This window comes from Podarcis bocagei (genome assembly GCF_964188305.1).
Source record: "Podarcis bocagei genome assembly, chromosome: 15".
Classification (NCBI taxonomy): domain Eukaryota; kingdom Metazoa; phylum Chordata; class Lepidosauria; order Squamata; family Lacertidae; genus Podarcis; species Podarcis bocagei.
The window spans coordinates 11,601,755-11,623,789 of NC_138141.1; the positions used below are offsets into that span (position 1 = coordinate 11,601,755).

General features: G+C 44.4%; 1 protein-coding gene across 4 annotated transcripts in view; it reads right to left on the reverse strand.

The window, feature by feature from the left end:
- Nucleotides 1–12,368: 12,368 nt before the first annotated feature.
- The window catches only part of DBNL (drebrin like), a 47,605-nt gene continuing 37,938 nt past the window's right edge, over nucleotides 12,369–22,035 (reverse strand). For 2 of the 4 annotated variants that reach the window (XM_081171720.1, XM_081171721.1), the window contains 5 exons: nucleotides 20,944–21,049; nucleotides 19,233–19,382; nucleotides 17,757–17,878; nucleotides 15,963–16,068; nucleotides 12,369–13,840 (listed from right to left, as the gene is read on the reverse strand). In XM_081171720.1, the coding sequence (XP_081027846.1) occupies nucleotides 13,701–13,840; nucleotides 15,963–16,068; nucleotides 17,757–17,878; nucleotides 19,233–19,382; nucleotides 20,944–21,049 (624 nt within the window). In that variant the 3' untranslated portion in view covers nucleotides 12,369–13,700. The remainder of the gene's footprint in view (nucleotides 13,841–15,962; nucleotides 16,069–17,756; nucleotides 17,879–19,232; nucleotides 19,383–20,943; nucleotides 21,050–22,035) is intronic. The other 2 variants (XM_081171722.1, XM_081171723.1) reach the window with 1 other exon arrangement.

Here is a 22,035-nt window from a genome sequence, read left to right on the forward strand (position 1 = left end):
GTTTCCCATCCCTAGGCTAAGCATTAGAAACTAACTGAATGAAATATTATGTAGGGTCACAATAAACATTTAACATGACCATGATTGCAGAGGTGGTTGAACAGAGAGGCCTTCTCATCCCCTCAGCTGGAGATACTGAGGACTGAACTTGGGCTTTACACTAGAATAAGTGGGGCCTCTACAGTGCTCTTTCTATAAAAAAAAAAGACAGAGATTTTATTAAAAAAGAGAGAAAAGGGTGCCGGTACTCACCATGAAGTTGTTGCAACAAATGCCACACTTTTAACCTTTTTGTTTTAATTTTAAAAACCACAATGGTGCTGGTACTGCATACTCTTGAGTATACCAAGGGAAAAAAGCACTGGGCCTGTAACAAAATGTTGCAGCAGAGTGCTCAGTTCAGCACTTCAGTCGGTCAGACGTGCCCTTCTCCAGGTATACAGCCACACAGTCAGTCAATATTGCATGGCCACGGAGCATGTCTTCCTTAGGTTCTTCCTCTTCTAAATATTTTCTAAATATTCTGTATACTTTGGATTTCCCCCAAATCTGCTCATACTTCCTCCTTGTGCACAAATGGTACTGTTTTGTCTACACAGGAAACCGCAATCACCTCTGAACATTGGAAAGAGGGGAAATAATGTATCTGTGTATGAGATATTGACCATACAAGAGAACGGGTGCACTGATTCCAATCCAAGATGTGCTCTTACATCATATGAGGAGTTGCACTGGCTAAGTCAGATGCAGCCTGCGGTGACATCATTTCCTGGGTGAATTTGGGACACAAGCTGTACCGAATCGGAAAGGGGGGCAGTTGGTCGTTCCTGGATTAAGATATTAGACACACCCTGAGCATTAGGATGGATGCTTTGGGTGTATTACCTAGATATCAACATCCTCGAACCTAGATGTTGCTGTCTTCTAGGACAGTGCATATTATTATTATTATTATTATTATTATTATTATTATTATTATTATTATTATTATTTATATACTGCCCTTAGGGTCTTATGGTGGTTCTTAAACTCCCCCTGCATGGACCCCTTCAAAATTGCAAGCAGTTTTGGCGGGCCACATAACGATCTTTTTCTGCCTGTTGTAACCATTGTAACACACTGTGTAAGATGCTGTGTTATTTTTAACTGCTTCTTTTATTTCTTATATTGTATTTTGTATTGCACTGTGAACTCCATAGTGCTCATATTGTAAGTGTTCCTAACATACACTCCACCTGGATGAAGCTCATCTGTAAGGCCACAGCTTGGGAATCTGTTCTCATCCTGAAGCAAAGTTCTTAACCCGAGGTAATATTTCTGGGTTAGCAGAGTCTGTAACCTGAAGCATCTGTAACCTGAGGTACCACTGTATCCCTGCCTACTGTGGTCCTTCAGTCAGTCTCCCTCAAAAGACCACCCAGTTTATCACAATCTGGTACCACAATCTGTTCTAGGAATCTGCCTATTTGAAGGAAGAGAGGAAAGAGAAAATGCTTCATTCATGCTCTTTCAGTGACAGAACATGTGCATGTCAAATTCCTTTAAATCTCCATGCTGATTATGTTCACAAAGAGAGATGATTGTGATGAATTATATTAGCTTCCTAAATCGGCAATCTTTGTTCTAAAATGATCTGAGTTCCCCCACCATCATCACCACCACCTAAAAATAAAAAGCTGTATTGATTTCCAATCCACGTATATCATTTCTCGTTCCTTTTCTCCTCCTCTGCCCCGTCTGAAAATTAAGCCACTGGCTGGGTGTCCAGACAGTTCCCTCAGTGCTTGGAGTTGTCATTCTGAACATGCAACCTCAGAATCAGGTGTTACAGGAAGAGCACTTTGGTGTCCCTTTTGTCCTGTCTCCTTTTTTTGTTTGTTTTGACAATAATATTTATTAATTTCTCGCCATGACATAACAAAAAAGAAAATATGCAACAACACAATAAAGAAGTAAAAAAGAAGAGAAAAGAATAACAAACTTAAAATACCTAAACAGAAAAAAAGAAACTCAATTAATTAAAATCCATTTTCATAAACATTTTAGTTGACTTCCTCTAATCTCCTCCATCTGAATTTCCTCTTAATTTGAATGTAGCCGCTTCCAATATCATTATTTCATAAAACAATATTACAGTCGCATTCCAGTTTCTTTACCTTTCTTATAGTACATTTTCTTATTTATATATTTAAATCTAATTTAATCCTAGGCCTGATTGGTTCTTTCAAGTGGTTACATATCTTTAATATTAGAGTATTTGTTCAAATAGTCTTTAAATTTCTTCCAGTCTTCTTGGTAGTCCTCTTCTTTCTGGTTGCGGATTCTCCCGGTGAGATCAGCCAGCTCCATAAATTCCATCATCTTGTCCTGTCTCCTTCCCTTCCATTACTGGCTACACACATTAATCCCCAAGGATGCCATGGCAACTGAGCAGACGCCTTTCGGGTGCCCTGGCACTGAGACTCGGCTGGGGTGTGCGAGATTATTTAGGAAGTGATGGGGCCGGTGCTGCTATTTTGGGTGACAGGGTCAGCCGGGGCCTCGCTAAGCTCGGCCGCAGAACAATGCTGACTGACAAAGCAGCCATTAATCTGCTCGATGGCTTGCTTTGCCCAGCTAGACTGGGGGTCGTGGCCATGGTTACCGAGACTATGGGGCTCTTATTTCTCACTGGGCTCTCGACAGCGCGGGGAAGGGGCAGACACAAAACCCACCCCCAAATAATTCTTAAAGCAGATTGTTGAGGAAGCGATGAAATGGGGGCTTGCTTTTTGCCTCTGGGTACCATCAGACTGGGTGGTACCAGATTGTGATAAACTGGGTGGTCTTTTGAGGGAGACTGACTGAAGGACCACAGTAGGCAGGGATACAGTGGTACCTCAGGTTACAGATGCTTCAGGTTACAGACTCTGCTAACCCAGAAATAGTACCTCGGGTTAAGAACTTTGCTTCAGGATGAGAACAGAAATCGTGCGGCGGCAGCAGGAGGCCCCATTAGCTAAAGTGGTACCTCAGGTTAAGAACAGTTTCAGGTTAAGAACGGACTTCCAGAACGAATTAAGTTCTTAACCCGAGGTACCACTGTATAGCCATGGGTTAGGGGTCTTGGGCCCCTTCCTGGACTTTTCTGTTTCTGGATTTTAAAATTTATTCTTAATCATTCTCATTAAAAGAAAAAATATCTCCCAGCATCTCATCTCACTGGATCGTGAAATGCCAAACTAAATGCCTCATACTTTGACAACCTTGAACACTTTATGCAGGAACACAGAGCCCTGAGTGATGCCATATTGCTCCTGTTTTGGGTAAGAAGTCAAAGACGAAGAGTATATGATCAGTAAATCGCCAATATTATGACATTTTTAGCATGCCATATCGAGGAGCGCACAATTCCTTGAGATGACCAACAGACCACCTTTCATCTAGTGCAAGCGCTCTGAAGGTAGTTGCTGTAGGAAAACAGAGCACTTGACTAGATTTACAGCAAATTCTTTTCCGTCTCCTTATTATGCCTTGTGCATTGCTCAAGGAGCTGCAGGAGAGAAAACTGAATGGACAAGGAAGTGGCAAAATGCCCAAGACATAAGCGGCATATGAGTCACTTCCATCGTACCCATATTTTGCTACAGCATAGCATGCCAATGTTAGGAGAGTGCTATTAACAAAGGCAGAAGCCAAGCTCATGGGGAGGGGGGCGAGGATGTAGTGGAAAATATACATCTGGCCTGTGTTTGGAAATGCCTCCAAATTTCTCGAATCTCATTGTACTGACGGAGCACCAGTTGGCACTGCTTTCAAATAAACTACTATAGCTGCAGCACAACCTAAGGAACGTCCTTTGATGTTTTGGGAAGAGGAGGCAAAAACCACCAAAGCAGGATGTGTGTTTATGTGTGTGCATTTATGATACTGCTCACTCAGAATTTGGATACTGTGGATGGGGCCATGGCTATCCCAAAAGAACAGTGTTTTGCAGTTGCTTCTTGCGCTGAGTAAGGAAATACATTTGCTCTTGCCCAACAGCAAGCAAGCACAAAAGTTGAAGAAGTGATGGAGGGAGAAAGAGAGAGCATCTGTGGAAAAATGAAGGCCAGAAGGTCAATTCAGTGCCTGCCTATAAGGTCGATTCAGTTGGCAGGCAATAGAGACTGGACCTTTTATGTGGTGGCCCCCAGAGAATGGAACACCTGCTCCACAGAAGGGCAGATGGACCTCAACTCTTAATTTATTTTTACTTAGTTATTACGTTTATATACTACCTTTATCTTCCAAGGATTTCAGGGTGATGTACATGGTTCTCCTCTTCCTCATTTCATCCTCACAACCCTATGAGGTAGGACATGCTAAGAGATGGTGACTGGCCCAAGGATTCCCCAGTGATCTTCATGACCCAGTGGGGATTTGAATCTTGGTCTCCAAGGTCCCAGCCTGACACTAACCACAATGGCGTGACCTCACTTTCATATGAATAAAACAACAAAAAAGAAAACCAACACATTATGGAAGTCTCCGTCCTAACTAACAGGTAGCCTCTCTCTTTAAACATTTCTACTGTTGCTGTTTAAATCAATCAGTTTTGTTTTGAATTATATTGCATTTTTATATGACGGCTAAAAAAAAAAAGGGACGCGGGTGGTGCTTTGGGTTAAACCACAGAGCCTAGAACTTGCTGATCAGAAGGTTGGTGGTTCGAATCCCCGCAACGGGGTGAGCTCCTGTTGCTTGGTCCCTGCTCCTGCCAACCTAGCAGTCTGAAAGCACGAAGTGCAAGTAGATAAATAGGTATCCTTCCAGTGGGAAGGTAAACGGTGTTTCCGAGCGCTGCTCTGGTTCGCCAGAAGCGGTTTAGTCATGCTGGCTACATGACCCGGAAGCTGTATGCTGGCACCCTCAGCCAATAAAGCGAGATGAGCACCGCAACCCCAGAGCCGGCCACGACTGGACCTTTACCTTTATACCTAAAAAAAAGGCACGTGACTCCCCCCCCCCCAAGAATTCTGGGAAGTAGATTTTGTTAAGGATGCTGGGAATTGCAGCTTGGTGAGGGGTAAACTACAGTTCCCAGGATTCTTCAGAGGAAGCCATGTGCTTTAATATATAGTTTGTACAGTTCAAGAAAGAGGCAGCCGGAGAAGGATTGTGTGGTCACAGTTGCCAGCATAGAAGTCGGAGATGGGATGGTGGCAAGAGTCACAGAAGGGAAAATTAGGAGCCCATCTGCACCCAGAGAAGAAGAGTTTATCTGAACACTGACCTCAGATAGACAAGGTTGTGACCATTCAGAATATCAAAAGGTGGTTCACTAAATATATATAATTTCTGGGGTGGGGGGCAGGTTATCTCACAGAGAAAAGGGGAATAAGGCAGCCTAGATTCAAGCCCAGAGTTCCTCCCGGGACAGGAGATTTGGGTATCCAAATCACTTGTTTGTGGTTGAGGGGGAGAGCAAAGAATAAATGAGAGGGGGAAGGATAGACTGAAAACAGGAAAGGCCACAGGAGGGATGTGAAAACTGGTGTATCTGATGTAGATGGCATTCTGGATTTCCACTCAAACCAGCCCAAAAGGTAAGTAACGCAATTAATGAAGCAATGGTAGCAGCTTTGAGACATACCATCTTCTTGCAGAGGGCCTGACGGAGACTGAGGCTTCTCTCGACGGACAGCTGAGAAAGACTTAATGCAAAAAGGTGCCCCCTTCTGCCCCTACTAATAAAAATAGCCCAGACTGTGTGACTCACAACTACAATTTCATCCCAGATGTTTGAGCCCCCACAATTGAGGAGCACCGCCCTCCCTCTCCGCCCCCGCCGGATTATGCCATTTCATCCCTTTAAGAGGATTGCTGCAGAGCCGGTGTCAGGAAGCCTCGCAACATACATGATTTCACGGCCGCCTCCTGCAAAGGCTCATTAGGCCCTGGCCCCAGCTGAGCGGGAGGGCAGAAGACTCCCAAGGGGACGTGTCACTCATTGACCAATGAATCTTTAAACTGGGGGTGGGATGGGGAGAGACAACATAGCCCAGAGCACGTATTTTGCAAGAGAAGGTTTCCAGGTTCGTTCTGCAAGAGCTCCAGCTACAAAGGAACAGGTTGTCGCAAGTGATTTATTATGTTGTTTATAAATCCATCCTCAATGCAAAATTTCAGGGTGGCTGAAAGTCAGGAGCAGACGAAAACAATAATCTTAAAGCAGAAGATTCCAGTATACCTGAAGGAGCGTCTCCACCCCCATCGTTCAGCCCGGACACTGAGGTCCACTGCCAAGGGCCTTCTGGCAGTTCCCTCACTGAGAAAAATGAGGTTACAGGGAAGCAGGCAGAGGGCCTTCTCAGAAGTGGTGCCCGCCCTGTGGAACGCCCTCCCATCGGATGTCAAGGAAATAAACTATTTTACTTTTAGAAGACATCTGAAGTCAGCCCTGTTTAGGGAAGTTTTTAATGTTTGATATTCTATCATGTTTTTCATATTCTGTTGGGAGCCTCCCAGAGCGGCTGGGGAAACCCAGCCAGATGAGCGGGGTATAAATAAATACATAAACAACAACAACGATGATGATGATGATTGAAGTGTGCCATTAAGTTACCAGAAAACTAGGCACAGTGGTTATGTTCCACATCTGCAGCATGCCTGTTTCTGGATATCACAAGCAGGGAAGAGATCTGCTGTGCTCAGGTCCCAGCTTGAAGATTTCCCATAGGCATATGGTTGACTTCTGTGAGAGTAGGATGCTTGGCTAGGTGATTCAGTAGGTTCTTCTTATGCCATTTAAGATACCTACAAGGTGGGTTCAACAGACACTCATACAGATGACTTCTCGACTGGCAAGCCCAAGAGGCTCAGTGGTCTAGACCATAGAACCACCCATGGTTTAAATCCCCACGATGGATGGAGTAAGCTCCCGTTGCTCTGTCCCAGCTTCTGTCAATCTAGCAGTTCGAAAGCACACCAGTGCAAGTAGATAAATAGGTGGCGAAGAAGTTAATGATGTTTCCGTACGCTCTGGCTTCTGTCATGGTATTCCGCTGTGCCAGAAGTGGTTTAGTCCTGCTGGCCACATGATCTGGAAAGTTGTCTGTGGACAAACGCTGGCTCCCTCGGCCTGAAAGCAAGATGAGCGCTGCAACTCCATAGTCATCTTTGATGGACTTAACGTTCCATGGATCCTTTACCTTTTATACAGATGAATGCTGGGTGCAATGGGCTTGCCGAGTAAGTAGAAGTATAACATGATTGTTAATGCAGGACAAGGACCAGCGAGATTCGGGGTCAAAGCTCCACTCATCCACAGAACTCACCACGTGACCATGGACTAGTCACTACTTTTCAGAGTTGCGTGAGGACAAAATGAGATGGGGACCATGTAAATCACCTTGAATTTTTGGAGGAAAGGTGGGATAAATAAACTAACTAACAGAAATGCAAAAATAAATAAAATACAGAGGCACCTAAAAATAAAGTATGCTTTTCAGGTTCATAACTGGTTTTTACTCCTACAGTATGCAATGATGGACTACCGTTAATTAAGTTTGCAATCCTATTCTGGGAGTGAGCCCCAATGTACTCAGCAGGAGTTACTTCTGAAGAGACATGGTTAGAATTGCACTGTAGTTAAGTCCTTCATCGGTCAACAGCCCTCAAAATAAGCCCCCGTTTCCAGGTCAGAAGATGTCCACTGTAAATGCAGGCTAAATACTACAGTGCAAGGAAAACAATGGGCAGCTGTCAGGATTGGCCCATGCAGTGTAAACCCTACTTGCCCCTGAGCTGCCTCCACTCTAGGGGACCTGGAACAAGTAAGAGATTACTGCTCCCCCTCGGGGAAACATTACTAAATCTTTCCAAATAGCATTAAATATGCTTCAGAAGCAAGGGGGAAAAGCTTGTGTGGAGATGCACATCCCAAGCCAGCTATATTTTAAGACAAATGATTCCTCAGCTGGTGGCAGAGGGTCCCAGGGGAGACGAGCTAAAGGAATGGGGTAGAGTGGAAATGAATTTGAGGTCCAGACTGCAATCCGATTATCCATCTCGTGTCTCTGCCACTGTTCCCACTGTGACTGCCTGACCCGGTTAACTCGATCCTGCATCACAGCTGCTACCATCCCCATGCACAACCTTTTTTCTTTGTAATCAACTGGTCCACTCTCTGAAGGAAAAAAGATTGCATTCTGGCTATCAGCAAGAGGTCTCGTGTATGGTCAACATGCCAGAAGGCAAACAGCTTCCCCAGATCTCTGTTATGAGGTTAAGGGAAGTCCAGGCAGTCTTTAGGGGCAAAGAATAAGAGGAACATATAAGCAGACAACACTCACAGAGGATTTGCTTTAGGCAACTTGGTACAGTGGTACCTCGGGTTACAGACGCTTCAGATTACAGACTCTGCTAACCCAGAAGTAGTACCTCGGATTAAGAACTTTACTTCAGGATGAGAACAGAAATTGTGCGGCAGCAGTGGGAGGCCCCATTAGCTAAACTGGTGCTTCAGGTTAAGAACAGTTTCAGGTTAAGAATGGACCTCCAGAACGAATTAAGTTCTTAACCCAAGGTACCACTGTCCTCTCCAAATGTTCTGGACTGCAACTTCTGTCAGCCCCATCATGCCATAGCTAAAGGTCAGCAGTGATGGAAGCTGTAGTCCAAATATCTGAAGGGACAGCAGGTTGTGGAAGGATGCTTTGAACTATCGCCTAGTGAAGTGATTTTTCCAGCCAACCTGGCTCTTAGTATTGAAAATATATCCGATTTGCATTTGGATTCTGGACCACCTTACAATAAGCAAACTTAATTTCATGTGTTTATTAGGGAGGCGGGAGAAAAAGATCTAAATGCAAGCAGTTACTTTGTGACAAGTACCATTTGCACGGTGGGTTAGGAATCCAATGCATGGCAGACCCATTCACAAGATGAGATACTTTGGGAATTCTATCACAAGGAGAATGCTTACACACAATGCTAAGTTTAGGGTATGTAAAATGGGGAGAATCAACAGTTTGATTTGCCTGTCCTTACACAAAGTAACCCCACTGTCTGTTATATGGTGACTTGATTTTGTAGCAGAAAAAATGTGAAGAGCCTGTTCAGAGAAGCACTTGAGAGGGATGAAGCAATTACAGTGGGACGATTCCTCTAATTGATAGAAACAAAGACTAGACTCCAGAAAGCCAAAGATAATTAATGGCGGACACACTGCACCCCAATGCATTACAGTATTAACATGATACTACCATAATGGGTCTAATTACAGGTGGAGATGAATCAGCGTACAGGGGGAGGTTCAAAAAGTATCTTGAGGGGCTGGGAGCTGGGGGCACTGTCATATAGTGGTTCCGCTCCTTCCTCCTGGGCCGTGTTCAGAAAGTGGTGGGGGGGATGAGTGTTCAGACCCCTGGGCTCTCACTTGTGGGGTGCCTCAGGGTTCTGTCCTCTCCCCCATGCTTTTCAACATCTACATGCAGCCACTGGGAGAGATCATCAGGGGGTTTGGGCTGGGTGTTCATCAGTATGCAGATGATACCCAGCTCTACCTTTCTTTCAAATCAGAACCAGTGAAGTTGGTGAAGGTCCTGTGTGAGTGTCTGGAGGCGGTTGGAGGATGGATGTCGGCAAACAGATTGAGATTGAATCCTGACAAGACAGAAGTACTGTTTCTGGGGGACAGGAGGCGGGCAGGTGTGGGGGATTCCCTGGTCCTGAATGGGGTAACCGTGCCCCTGAAGGACCAGGTGCGCAGCCTGGGAGTCATTTTGGACTCACAGCTGTCCATGGAGGCACAGGTTAAATCCGTGTCTAGGGCAGCTGTGTACCAGCTCCATCTGGTACGTAGGCTGAGACCCTATCTGCCCGCGGACTGCCTCGCCAGAGTGGTGCATGCTCTGGTTATCTCCCGCTTGGACTACTGCAATGCGCTCTACGTGGGACTACCTTTGAAGGTGACCCAGAAACTACAACTAATCCAGAATGCAGCAGCCAGACTGGTGACTGGGAACGGCCGCCGAGACCATATAACACCGGTCTTGAAAGACCTACATTGGCTCCCAGTACGTTTCCGAGCACAATTCAAAGTGTTGGTGCTGACCTTTAAAGCCCTAAACGGCCTCGGTCCAGTATACCTGAAGGAGCGTCTCCACCTCCATCGTTCTACCCGGACACTGAGGTCCAGCACCGAGGGCCTTCTGGCGGTTCCCTCATTGCGAGAAGCCAAGTTACAGGGAACCAGGCAGAGGGCCTTCTCGGTAGTGGCGCCCTCCGTGTGGAACGCCCTCCCACCAGATGTCAAAGAGAACAACAACTACCAGACTTTTAGAAGACATCTAAAGGCAGCCCTGTTTAGGGAAGCTTTTAATGTTTGATGTATCATAGTATTTTAATATTCTTTTGGAAGCCGCCCAGAGTGGCTGGGGAAACCCAGCCAGATGGGCGGGGTATAAATATATTATTATTATTATTATTATTATTATTATTATTATTATTATTATTATTATTATTATTATTATTATTATTATTATTTACATGGTGCCTAGAGAATAACTTGCACCTAAATATTAGCAAGACAAAGGAGATGGTGTTGGACTTTCAGAGGAAGAGAGGTGAACTAGCCTGTTGTATATCGGGGGAGTTGTGTGGAGAGAGTCTCTTCTTTTAAATTCCTGGGAGTTTACCTTAGTGAAGACCTCACTTAGAAAAACAATATAACTCAGGTGGTTAGGAAGGCCCAACAGAGACTCCATTTTCTCAGGGTCTTGCAAAAGAACAATGTTAAACAACAATTGATGACCTCCTTCTACCAGTCCACAACAGAAAGTGTCCTCTCATATTGTATCACAGTGTGGTACGTTGGCTAGATAGCCATGGAGAGAAAGTCCTTACAGAGGGTGGTGAACACAGCACATGATATCACAGGCTGTCCCCTGAGCCAGCTAGATCACATCGCAAGGGATTGATGCCTTAGGAGAGCGAGAAAAATTCACAGGGACGATTCACACCCCAGCCAGCACCTCTTTAATCTTCTACCCTCGGGCAGGAGATATAGAAGTATAATCGGTCGTACCAACAGGCTAAAAACAGTTTCTATCCGTGGGCTGCTAGGCTGCTGAACGGAAAATAATATAGTGCAACTGACTTTCAGGGTTGGTGTGTTGTGCGACAAGCTCCACAGTGCAATGAAATTGAGTGTTTGTGGGGGTGGGGGTGGGAGGGAGGCTCGGTTAATTTCATTGTGCACAGTTTGTACATTGACAATAAAGGTATTATTATTACTCAGTTGAGGACATGGATAACTCAAGACCAAAGCCCTTCTTTGACCTTGAAAAGTGCAAGGAGCAAACCGCACGTGAAACAAACACACACCATTCACCGGAGTAATTTAAATCACTTCATTTTATTATTATTATTATTATTCAGATCATCCTGATACAAGTCACAAGCTTTTCCCCACTCCCAAATCTTCATGCACGGCAGAAGGCTGGCAAAAAGGAGGAAATGAACAGGAGATGCAGTGAACAGCAGCAACCGAAATAGCAATGATCCTCCAGCATGATGATTAGCAATTCTAATAAGAATCAACTCTAAAAAATTCCCTGTGAAGCCATGGCTCGCCTGCTGCAAACATCCCAAAGGGAGCATGTCTTAATTGTTCCTGAATGGGAAAGATGGATTTAAGGGGGGGGGATTAAAGTATGGTCCATTCAAAATATTCCCCAAAGCTGTCAGGGCAAAAGAGGCCCCATATTCATTTGGAATGGAGAGTTACCATGGGGAGCGCTTCTGAAAAGATTTCCATTACATTTCGAGCCAATATGGTGCCCTCGAGGAGCTGCTAGACTACAACTCCCATCAGCTCTGGCCATTGGCCATGCTGGCAGGGGCTGATGGGAGTTGCAGTCCAACAGTATCTGGAAAACACCATTTTGACTACCTGGAGTGGGGGCATAAGACAGAAATGCTGAATTAAAATGGAATGGATAGTTTAGCTTTAGCTTCTGCAGATCCAGAATGAAGAAGCATGTGGAAATTAAAACAGCCACTTTCTGGAAGCTGCTCCCTATTTTTTTTTAAAAAAACTGTCACTTTCTAAAATGCCACTGAATACAGCTTAGTTGGGAGATCAGCAGAGAACTGCCTTAGAATCTCTTAGTTCCATAATCACCACCACATCATGCATAAAAGCAGGGGAGACAGGGCTTGAACCTTGCAAGGCCATTTCTTTTACATCCTAAGCAAACAGATCAACCTTTATAATACTCATTCTCTACCTCAGATACCTGCACAGGATGCATGTTTGAAGTTCCTTGAGAATCTTATCCCAGCTGCCTTGAGCAAGACAAATAACAGGAATGTAAAAAATGGCTAATTGGTTTTTTTAAAAAAAAAAAAACAACATACACCTGTAAGCTAGTATGCCATGAAGAGGTGATGCTCAGTGGGAGTTTGATGAAAGCCACTTAAAATTCAGCCCCTGAACCCAGGCATGAGTCACAAACACCCTTACTAGTTTAGTACTATTAGCTGGTGTCAGTCAGAGTGATGCACAGTGTCACGCAACTACACAGCCCAAATCTGGGACACTCCTGAGTGCTCAGTTGTGTCTGAGGTTTCTTTTAGGTTCTGTTTTATTTGAATATTAAAGGGGAGGGGAGCAATTAATCCAAATATGATGTATATGCAACACAAGGCTTTTTAAAAAAAAAAACCAGAAAAGATAATGCAGAAATCAAGTCCCTCACATATGAACCAAACCACACAAACATGTACAGACAGAGCATTGTATTTAAAGCAATGTGCACCACAGCTGAAAGCTAGCATTGCTTGCAGGGCATTTGTCTATTACCTGCTTTAATGGTGTTTTGTCTCTGAAGCCATGTCTCAAGAAACATGGCAAGCTTTTACTTTAAAAGCAAGGGGGGAATTTTCCACACAGACTTAACAACCTAAAAGCCAGGCAACTTGGTCCTTGCACAAAAGTTAGAGTAGTTTGAGGGCACAATCTCCCATTCAGGAATGACTCCACTGAAATGGAAGGCAAGTTGCACAAGAACACTGGGGAGCGATCGCACAAAACCATTCATTTTGACAGGGCAAGCCCTGAAGCAGCTCCTAGTGGATTGGCATCTCAAAGAAAAGGGAGCGGAGAAGCCTGCAACTCGCAATCCATTTTCTCCAAAGCAGTGCTCTGGAATAACTGTGGACTGCAGGCCCAAATCACACAGACAAGTTACACAGGCTATTAAGTAAACACAATAGATGTTTCTTAAGATACCTCCTTATGGTATCTTAGAAAGTTGCAACACACGGAATGAAAAAATCAATTTGCATTGGGGAGAAGGTAAGGTTAGGAATCTATTTCTGCTAAGCACTATCTTCTAAATACTCCACACTGGTGTTCAGAGCGTCTCTCTGTGTGTTTGAAGAGGGTGTGCTAAAGGGCAATTTTTCCATTAAAAAAAGTGAAGGAAAGCATTATGCAATGTCAAGACTGATTCCCTACCTTCACTTGAAAAGTACCCATTAAGGAAAATTAAAAGGAGGGGAAGGAAGAGGTCTGCTTCACTGGGCAGGGACAGATACTGCTCCAGCAACAGGGGCACAGAGCAACGAGCACTTCACTCTTTAAAAGCCACACAATTCCACCTTGAAGAATTGAATTTGATAAGAGTTGTTCTTTCAGGTATTGCTTGCATTCTTCCTCCGGCAAAGGCCAATTATTCAATGAGTTCTACATAGTTGGCAGGGAACATCCCAAAGTGACCATCGGGACCATAACCACGCCACCAGCCCTCATCGATCATCTCAATGCTCGTGATAATGTTCTCAGGGTCAAAAGAGATCTCCGTGTCATCAGCTGAAAGGTGGGAACAGACAAGATTTCAGGGGAAAAACAATTACTTGTTTAAGGAGCATATAGCCCAGCAAGAGTGCATACTCAGGACCACTTTGACACGGTTTAGTTATGCCTTAACTCAGGGTAGGCAACCTAAGGCCTGGGGGCCTGATGCGGCCCAATCGCCTTCTCAATCCGGCCCGCGGACAGTCCAGGAATCAGTGTGTTTTACATGAGTAGAACGTGTCCTTTTATTTAAAATACATCTCTAGGTTATTTGTGGGGCCTGCCTGGTGTTTTTACATGAGTAGAATGTGTCCTTTTATTTAAAATGCATCTCTGGGTTATTTGTGGGGCATAGGAATTCATTCATATTTTTTTTCAAAATACAGTCCGGCCTACCACATGGTTTGAGCGACGGTGGACCGGCCCACGGCTGAAAAAGATTGCTGACCCCTGCCTTAACTGCTAAGAGATCCTGGCTATGTCACCTTGCTTGGCAACATTAATGCATATCTGTCTTTGCAGGGATTCTAGTGGGGGGGAGGAGGTGACATAGAATGGAACTTAACCCACCCAAACAGGAAAAGGCCTTATACCATGACAGACGATTTGTCCATCTAAGCCTAGTAGTGACTGTATCAATGGCCAGCAATTCTCCAGGGTCTCCTGTGAAGACCTTTCATATCATCTGCAACCTGATCCAATTTTAACTGGAGATGCCAGAGACTGAACCTGGGAACATTCGCCTGCAGAGCTCTACCACAGAGGTACGTTCCTTTGGCCTATCTACATCCTCAACTAGGAATGTCCACCATCCTTTAGAAAGGTGGCTGATGTCTTGGTACCAGGTTCTGCTAGAACTTTCGATACCAAAGCAGGTGCAGGCTGAGGCTTCATTTGTGAAGTAGCCCTGCAGTTGTTAGAAAATTTATGATGCTGTAATACTGTCAGGGAACTGCCATTGGCTCAGAGGCAATAAATAGAAGGGCAGTTGTGTTACAGGGAGCCTCCGAAAATCTTGCGAAGCAGTTCCTCTTCCGGGGAGGAGGAAAGCCTCACCTCCAGTGGGAAAGAGGTGCAAGGACCAGAGGATGCTGGTGGAAGCCTTAACACCGCTCCTGGGCAAGCCGGACAAGAGGGAAACACACCCTTGTCATCGCCCATCCTGCGCAGTAGCCTAAGGCGCAAAGAGGGAAGGAGAAGGTTGGGGGTAACGAAACTCTTATGTTGGGGGAGATAAAAAAAAAAGACCACTCCCGGATTCTGCTAGCGATTGAGCCAGACATGAGCTTTGGGGCTCTTCACTGTAAATAGTTTGCACCAAAATAAAGCCTGGAAAACTCAGGTCGGAGCCCTGCCTGGTCACTCTCAAGCAACCGCAACAGCACCTGACAAATACGTTGCGTAAGGGACTGCCGTTGACAACCATCAAAGATTTTCTAGATGTCATACTGCACAGCAGTCATGACTCCTGGGGGTGTCTGTGCTACCTTTCAGGGCTGGTTTTACTTATGGAGCCCTCTTTTGAAAAAGGTTTCATCCCAACATATGAATGAGGTTGCATTCTCCCCCCCCCCCATACGCTGCCATGCACTTTGAGATCAGCTGCAAATACAGCCATGAATCAAGTAGAGATAGCAAGTGTTCACAGAGAAGTGCTCTTTGACCCTTTCCTACAACACATGCTTTGTGCTGTGACTAAAACCTATTGCCCCCAGTTACCATCTCTGTGGCTGTCACTGTGCAGCACAGGAAGGGATCTTCCTGTTGTAGAATAAATGCACATATCAGAATTCCTAAGAATCTCCCCAACATTTTTCTTTTTTAAAAAGGGAGATTAGACAACAGATGCTAACAACTACAGGAAAGAGTGTGTTTCAAGTAGGGTTTCTGACAGCCAGAATAAAGGATACTTATGCTTCACCATTTTTGGTTCCTTCTTCCCCGGCCATCACACCAGCCACCTATTGTCCTGTCCATCCTTTAACTACTAAATTGGGACAGGACCTAATCTACTCTATATGGGGCACAATGTGAGAAAAATACATCCTGTAACTTCTATCTAACCTGAGTGGGAACAGACTATGCCCAGAGGCAAGTATTTTGGTTAATGGAAGAAAACAAACGACACAGAACATACCAGCTTGATAATCATAGAGAGCTCGAGCGCATAAGCCTTTTCCCTCCAAGTTAAGATTTTGTTGGTAGTTATCAACATAGTCATATTTAGTATCTTCTGGCTGTTCCTGCAAATGAAGAGTTAACAGAATGAAGCAGGATATGTCAAATGGTACTGACAGCTACCAAGGGTCATTAGTTTTTAAAAAAACCTTCCAGCTAAACTCCAACAAACAAACCCATGCGTCAAATATAAGCCAGTTTATACATGTTAAAGGTGCTTGCTTGGGGGGCGGGGTGTGAATTCAGAGCAAGAAGATGGAAGGGTGAAATAAGCAAATGGAACAACAGTGGCTGCATTCATGTGCCACAGTAAACCATGGGTTTCGGCTTATCATGGTTTCTTAGGCATGGGCAGTGCACTAGCCTGAACTCCATCTTCATCTCTCCCTTTGTGTGAGTGGAGAAATGAACCAGGAAGTCACACTTGAACCTCTGAACCCAAGGTGGTGGCATGTCTCTCCCTAATAACCCAGGGTGGTTGAAGGGTGGGCCAGAGATCCTGGCTTGTTAGGGAGAAACAAACCACAACCCTGGGTTCAGATGTAATGTGAATACAAGCTTTATTCATTTACAGTGGTACCTCAGGTTACATATGCTTCAGGTTACACACTCCGCTAACCCAGAAATAGTGCTTCAGGTTAAGAACTTTGCTTCAGGATAAGAACAGAAATCGGGCTCCGGTGGCGCGGCAGCAGCAGGAGGCCCTATTAGCTAAAGTGGTGCTTCAGGTTAAGAACAGTTTCAGGTAAAGAACGGACCTCCGGAACAAATTAAATACTTAACCCGAGGTACCACTGTATATGGGTCTGGAGCAAACATTCTCCCTCTGCTACTGCAAGGGCTCTTGTGCTAGCAGACAGGTAATCTAGAGCAACAGCTGCACTAGAAGAAACTTGCCATGCAACAGATTGAGCAAACTATTGCACAAATACAAAATCCACAGTCTGCTTCTATGTTCCCTTGCACAACAATGTTATGCTGGAGCAAAACAGATTGTTGGCTATTTCCCCCTATTATTGAGTTTATTAGGGCTTGCTCAAACTATGAGGGTCAACCATCATTATCTCGGAGGAGGGTGACTAAAGGCTATGGCATACTAAGTGGATCACATTAAAATTTATTGATATTTTAAAGGAAAACAAATTTTAAAAACCCAAGCAGCAAGGACAACCTTCCATCAAGATACAAGTAACATATGGTCTACTCAAAACAGAAACAGAAAAATTGAGTATAGGATACAAAGGTATCCCAATATCCCATCCCAGGACTGACGAATGTGTGATGGGTGGGTCTTTAGAGACACCATCACTGACATACTGAATTAAAGAATTTAGTCTGTTCTTCCAAGCATATGAGCTGAAGCACTATCTCACAGGTAACCAATGGGGTGCCTTCTGGCTGCTATAGACATCCGCTCTCATCATCCTTGACCACTGACAATGCTGGCAGTTCCAGCAAGTTACCCATGCCGTCTTCCACAATCTTCCCTTCCCTCTCTGAGTTTTTTGTTATACACATGCACAGGAACACGAACTGAGCACAGGGACACGAACTAGGGATTCTCCCCTAGTGTTCCACCACCCCAAACACTTTTTCGGATTATGCAAACCTTTGGGTTCCCTCACACTTACTGATCCCTTCCCCTTGCACATGAGTAGCACCACTCTGGCTACATAATCAACAGCACTCGCAAGCGGAATGTAAGAAGCAGATTGGCATAAATAACGCAGGAAATGATCTCATGGAGACTAACCTCAGGGGGTTCATCATAGATAACTCGTTCACTAGGGGGTTCTTCGTACACAGCTTCGTGTTTCTCTTCCGGTTCGTAGGTCGGAGCGCCTGATCTGTAGTTGTTCTGCCTGACAGAATCACCTGGAAGAACAACACACTCTTCTGTTTCAGCCATTAGGTTTGCTACCAATTTCATCTTTTCTGAACGGGTCTTTATTCACAGAAGCCACAAATACTGCACACAATCTCAAAGGCAGCAGGCAAGAGGAACGCAGGAGAAAGTTTGCTACTCAAATGGAATGGTTAGGATCCATTAATGAATGGCTTGATGATGGCACCCAAACGTTATTAGATATTAGATATGAATGTAAAAGTCTTCCCATGCTTAGAGCAGCAGTCGAGACATGGTTTTTTAAAAAGGATTTTTGCTGGATCTCTTTGCAGTTCTGATCACCCTATAGGTATACGGATTCACCTTTGCCACACCTCACTTCTTCCTCTCAATTAAAGTCATGCTGTGACCTTTGACTGTCACCTGTCCTATTTTCGACTAAGTATTTAAATTGCAAGCCTGCCAACAAGGAACTGTCTTTTTCAAAATGTACTGTATAGCAACTCTTCATTTTTTAGTACTGTATGAAGATAGAATTACCCTTTGCAAAAAATAAAAATTCTTTTTACGATGACAGTATTCTTCAACTTTTTTTTGAAAAAAAAATTATTCTGATACCACTATATGGTGAATCTAATTCTTAAGCTTACAGATGTTTATAGCGAAATGTAAGACGATTGTAGACAATGTTCAGCCTCAATTATGAGTCCAATGATTCAATGGGAACCACCAGGTTTCTATTTTAACTTGCAGTGCTTCCCTCATAGTCTTTGAGCATATGAGCTTTCATAGATGATTTAGCAGAACAGCCTAAGCAGTTATATCCCTCCCTTTCTTGGCAGGTTAGTAACTTTTTACTTGCTTTCCCATTCTCTCTTCTTTAGCCACCCACTAAAACTCTTACAAATGTCGGGAATTCCCTGAATCAACTGAAAAATAATCAGCTCTTTTTTTAAGCTTGTCCGTTACAAAAGCTACTGTCTTTCCTAGAGCAAAATATAAAGATCTACATATAGTGGTATAGGGACATTTTATACAAGCAGCAGGCACACACACACACACACACACACACACACACACGTGTGTGTGTGTGTGTGTGTGCACGCGCGTGTGCACAAAAAGGATTTGGAAACCTACCTAGTTTTTTAAAATGTAGCTAGGTAGCCCAAGGAATATTTAGGGGGGAAATATTTTGTTTTAATGGAATGGAAACAAAAAGAGTTTTAAGTATACACCTCCCCACGAAACTAGATTTCAAGTTGTGTTTGTTATACACTCCTCCTTCACTATGCTTGGGACAAACAGATCATGGGTGACTACCTGAACATCTTCAGCTATTAAAAACCTGCCATAATCAAGGAAGCTCTCTTATATCAGCTTTACCAAGTTCAGGAACGGGAGAGACTGGAGGTGTATCGTGTACAGACGAACGGACAACAGGAGGAGGGTGAACATCTTGCACGGCAGGGTGGACAGGGGATACGGGAGCCTCTGCTTGACTGTTCTGCTGGAGAAAGGGGCTCCGCAACTTGCCTGGGAAAGGGGGCACAGCAATACAACACACAAAATGGTGAGATAGACGCATCTTTCCGCGACCATTCACTAAGCAGCCCTTAGACAACCCGTGTGATTTAGTTCATTATTGCCTTCATGATAACCATTTTAGTATACGCAATACTACTTTTTTATTGTGATGTTATCATTTTATAGCTGTTAGTTGTCTCGGTCAGCTATTACAGAGATAGACATAAGCCACATTTTTATAATGAACAGACAGACGGAAAATAGAATGGTTTAGAATGCTGCTCTTTTCATTACTATCTGCACTCTGGTCCCATAACTATGGCTTGCCAGTTCAGACACTGTGTCTAAAAAAAACCCCATTGTCTTTAAATACTTGTTTAACCATTCAGGGATAAGGAACATACAACGCTCTGAATTTTGTTGCACACCACCTCCTATCAGCCCCAGCCAGCATGCCCGGTGGGAAATGATGAGAGCTGCAGCCAAATAACATCTGTGCCAAACCATAGTTAAATTTCCTTAGCTTTTATACAGAATGATCTGAGTATAATTGTATGTAGCATGGCATATTGGAAAGCATCTGTCCTGGAAAATAACCGCCTCCAAGTTCTTCTGATCCTGTTTAAGGGTGCAATCCTATACTGAGGAACTACAGGATTTGGAGAAAGGATTTGGAGTAAACCCCTGTTATACCATGCTAGTATAACAGTCTACCAGGGAAAACACTCCACTTGCAAAGAGAACAGCTGAAATGGAACAGTCGTAGGTAAGGCTTGGATGTTACAGGGGTGAATGACACATATGTCAAATTGTATACCCCTTCAATACAGTGTCACCCCTTCCTAAATGTTGTGACTTTGCATCAGCCCAGTTCCCTAGTGCCTAGAAAGTCTCTCCCATCGACTTCAATGGAAGGATGAGAAAAAGGCAGATGCCCCAGCAGAAGGGACTGCCACATCCACATCACCCAGTGATGGTGCAATGGGACACAGTGACAGAAACCACAGTGCACGGAAACACCGTTTACCTTCCCCCCACAGTGGTACCTATTTATCTACTTGCACTGGTGTGCTTTCAAACTGCTAGGTTGGCAGGAGCTTGGACAGAGCAACAAGAGCTCACTCCGTGGCAGGGATTCAAACCACCAATCTTCTGACTGGCAAGCCCAAGAGGCTCAGTGGTTTAGATCACAGCGCCACCCACGTCTTCACCTCAACATGTACCTTGCCTTGGGACTGCAGACCCAATCACCCATTGCTCAGCCCCACTCTAGCAGGTAGGATGGCGGCAGGATAGAGCATTCCACAAAGGAAGGAGGAAGACTTTCTATGCAAAGCAGCAGGGGACTGAACTCATCCCAAGAGCCAACAGTGAGAGGGGAGAGCAAAAGGGGCTTGTTGACTCATGTAGGGGCTCCTGCTCACTGTCTGTGAGGGTGGGGGATACAAATATCGCACAATGTGCTGAAGGGACTAAGCATGTTTCAGCTGCAAAGGCCATTCCGCTGGTATATCTGCAATGATTCTCCAGTCCCAGCGTAATAACATTATAGAATTGCTCTGTCAGATACCTGGCTGGGAACTGACGACTGCACCATCCGTGGACATGGACCTCTCCTTTTGTTTGAAGATGTCACGAGGATTCACTGATCTTTGTCCTATTATTGATGCTGCTTCCTGCGCAGAGAGAAAGATTTACTGAATCCCAAGGAAACATTGCAATGGGGGCGGGGGTGGGCACGGATTTAGAAATAGCATCAATGCTTCCACCTGCCTTCAACATGCAAAGGGAAGTGCTGTTGTTGGCTGCCAATATATTACTGCTCATTCATCATCACTAACCAATTCACTGGCAAAATCCAGGGATACAGAAATGCGTTAGAAAAGTCTTCATGGTTTCTTTTAGGGCTAGAAGACTCTGCACGTCATAGGAAAAAATGAGGAAACACTTCCACAGGTTGATTTGCTAAAATTCCCTGGACATTTTTATCAGGTTAAATCGGTTACCCTGATGAAAAGCAAACTTCTATGCATCACACTTCTAGCTTTGTTTTTACAGTGGTACACACTTATCCTGGCCCTGCAAAGATATTCCACTATTTCAAGGTCAGATAGTAAGGCTGCTCAGAAATGTGAGGTTCTCATGCAAAATACAACCACCATGTGTATATCCTTTAACTATACTCATTATTGAGGATTGACTTGGAGTTGTTTAATGCAGCAAGCTGGATTTTGAATTAGTTCCACTATGAGGAAGATTCAGAAGCAACCTTGTCAAAAAAGAGAAAGACCCTCACAAATTTGCTGAGTGTTAGCAAGAAGGCATAACTTATGCAGTTCAAGAAGCTCAAAGGGAGTACAGGTGCCCATGAGAAAACCAGCCATCTTGCATTAAAAAGAGATTTCTCAAGAAACAGTCCATGCTCCTCTGAAAGGGAAAGAGGAAACAGGAAGTTATCAGGAGCCCCACATGCAACTGGGCAAGTCTTAAGAGAGTCAAAGTCAGAGTATCAAAAAGGTGAAGAAGAGATCCAAGAGACTGAGAGAGGAGCCAGCTAAGAGATATCATCCAAGACCGCCACCAGAGGAGAAGACCCAGCCTATGTCATTCTAATGGAACAGCAGAGCAGGCAGTAATGCTTACAGGGAGTTCAGCTGACAAG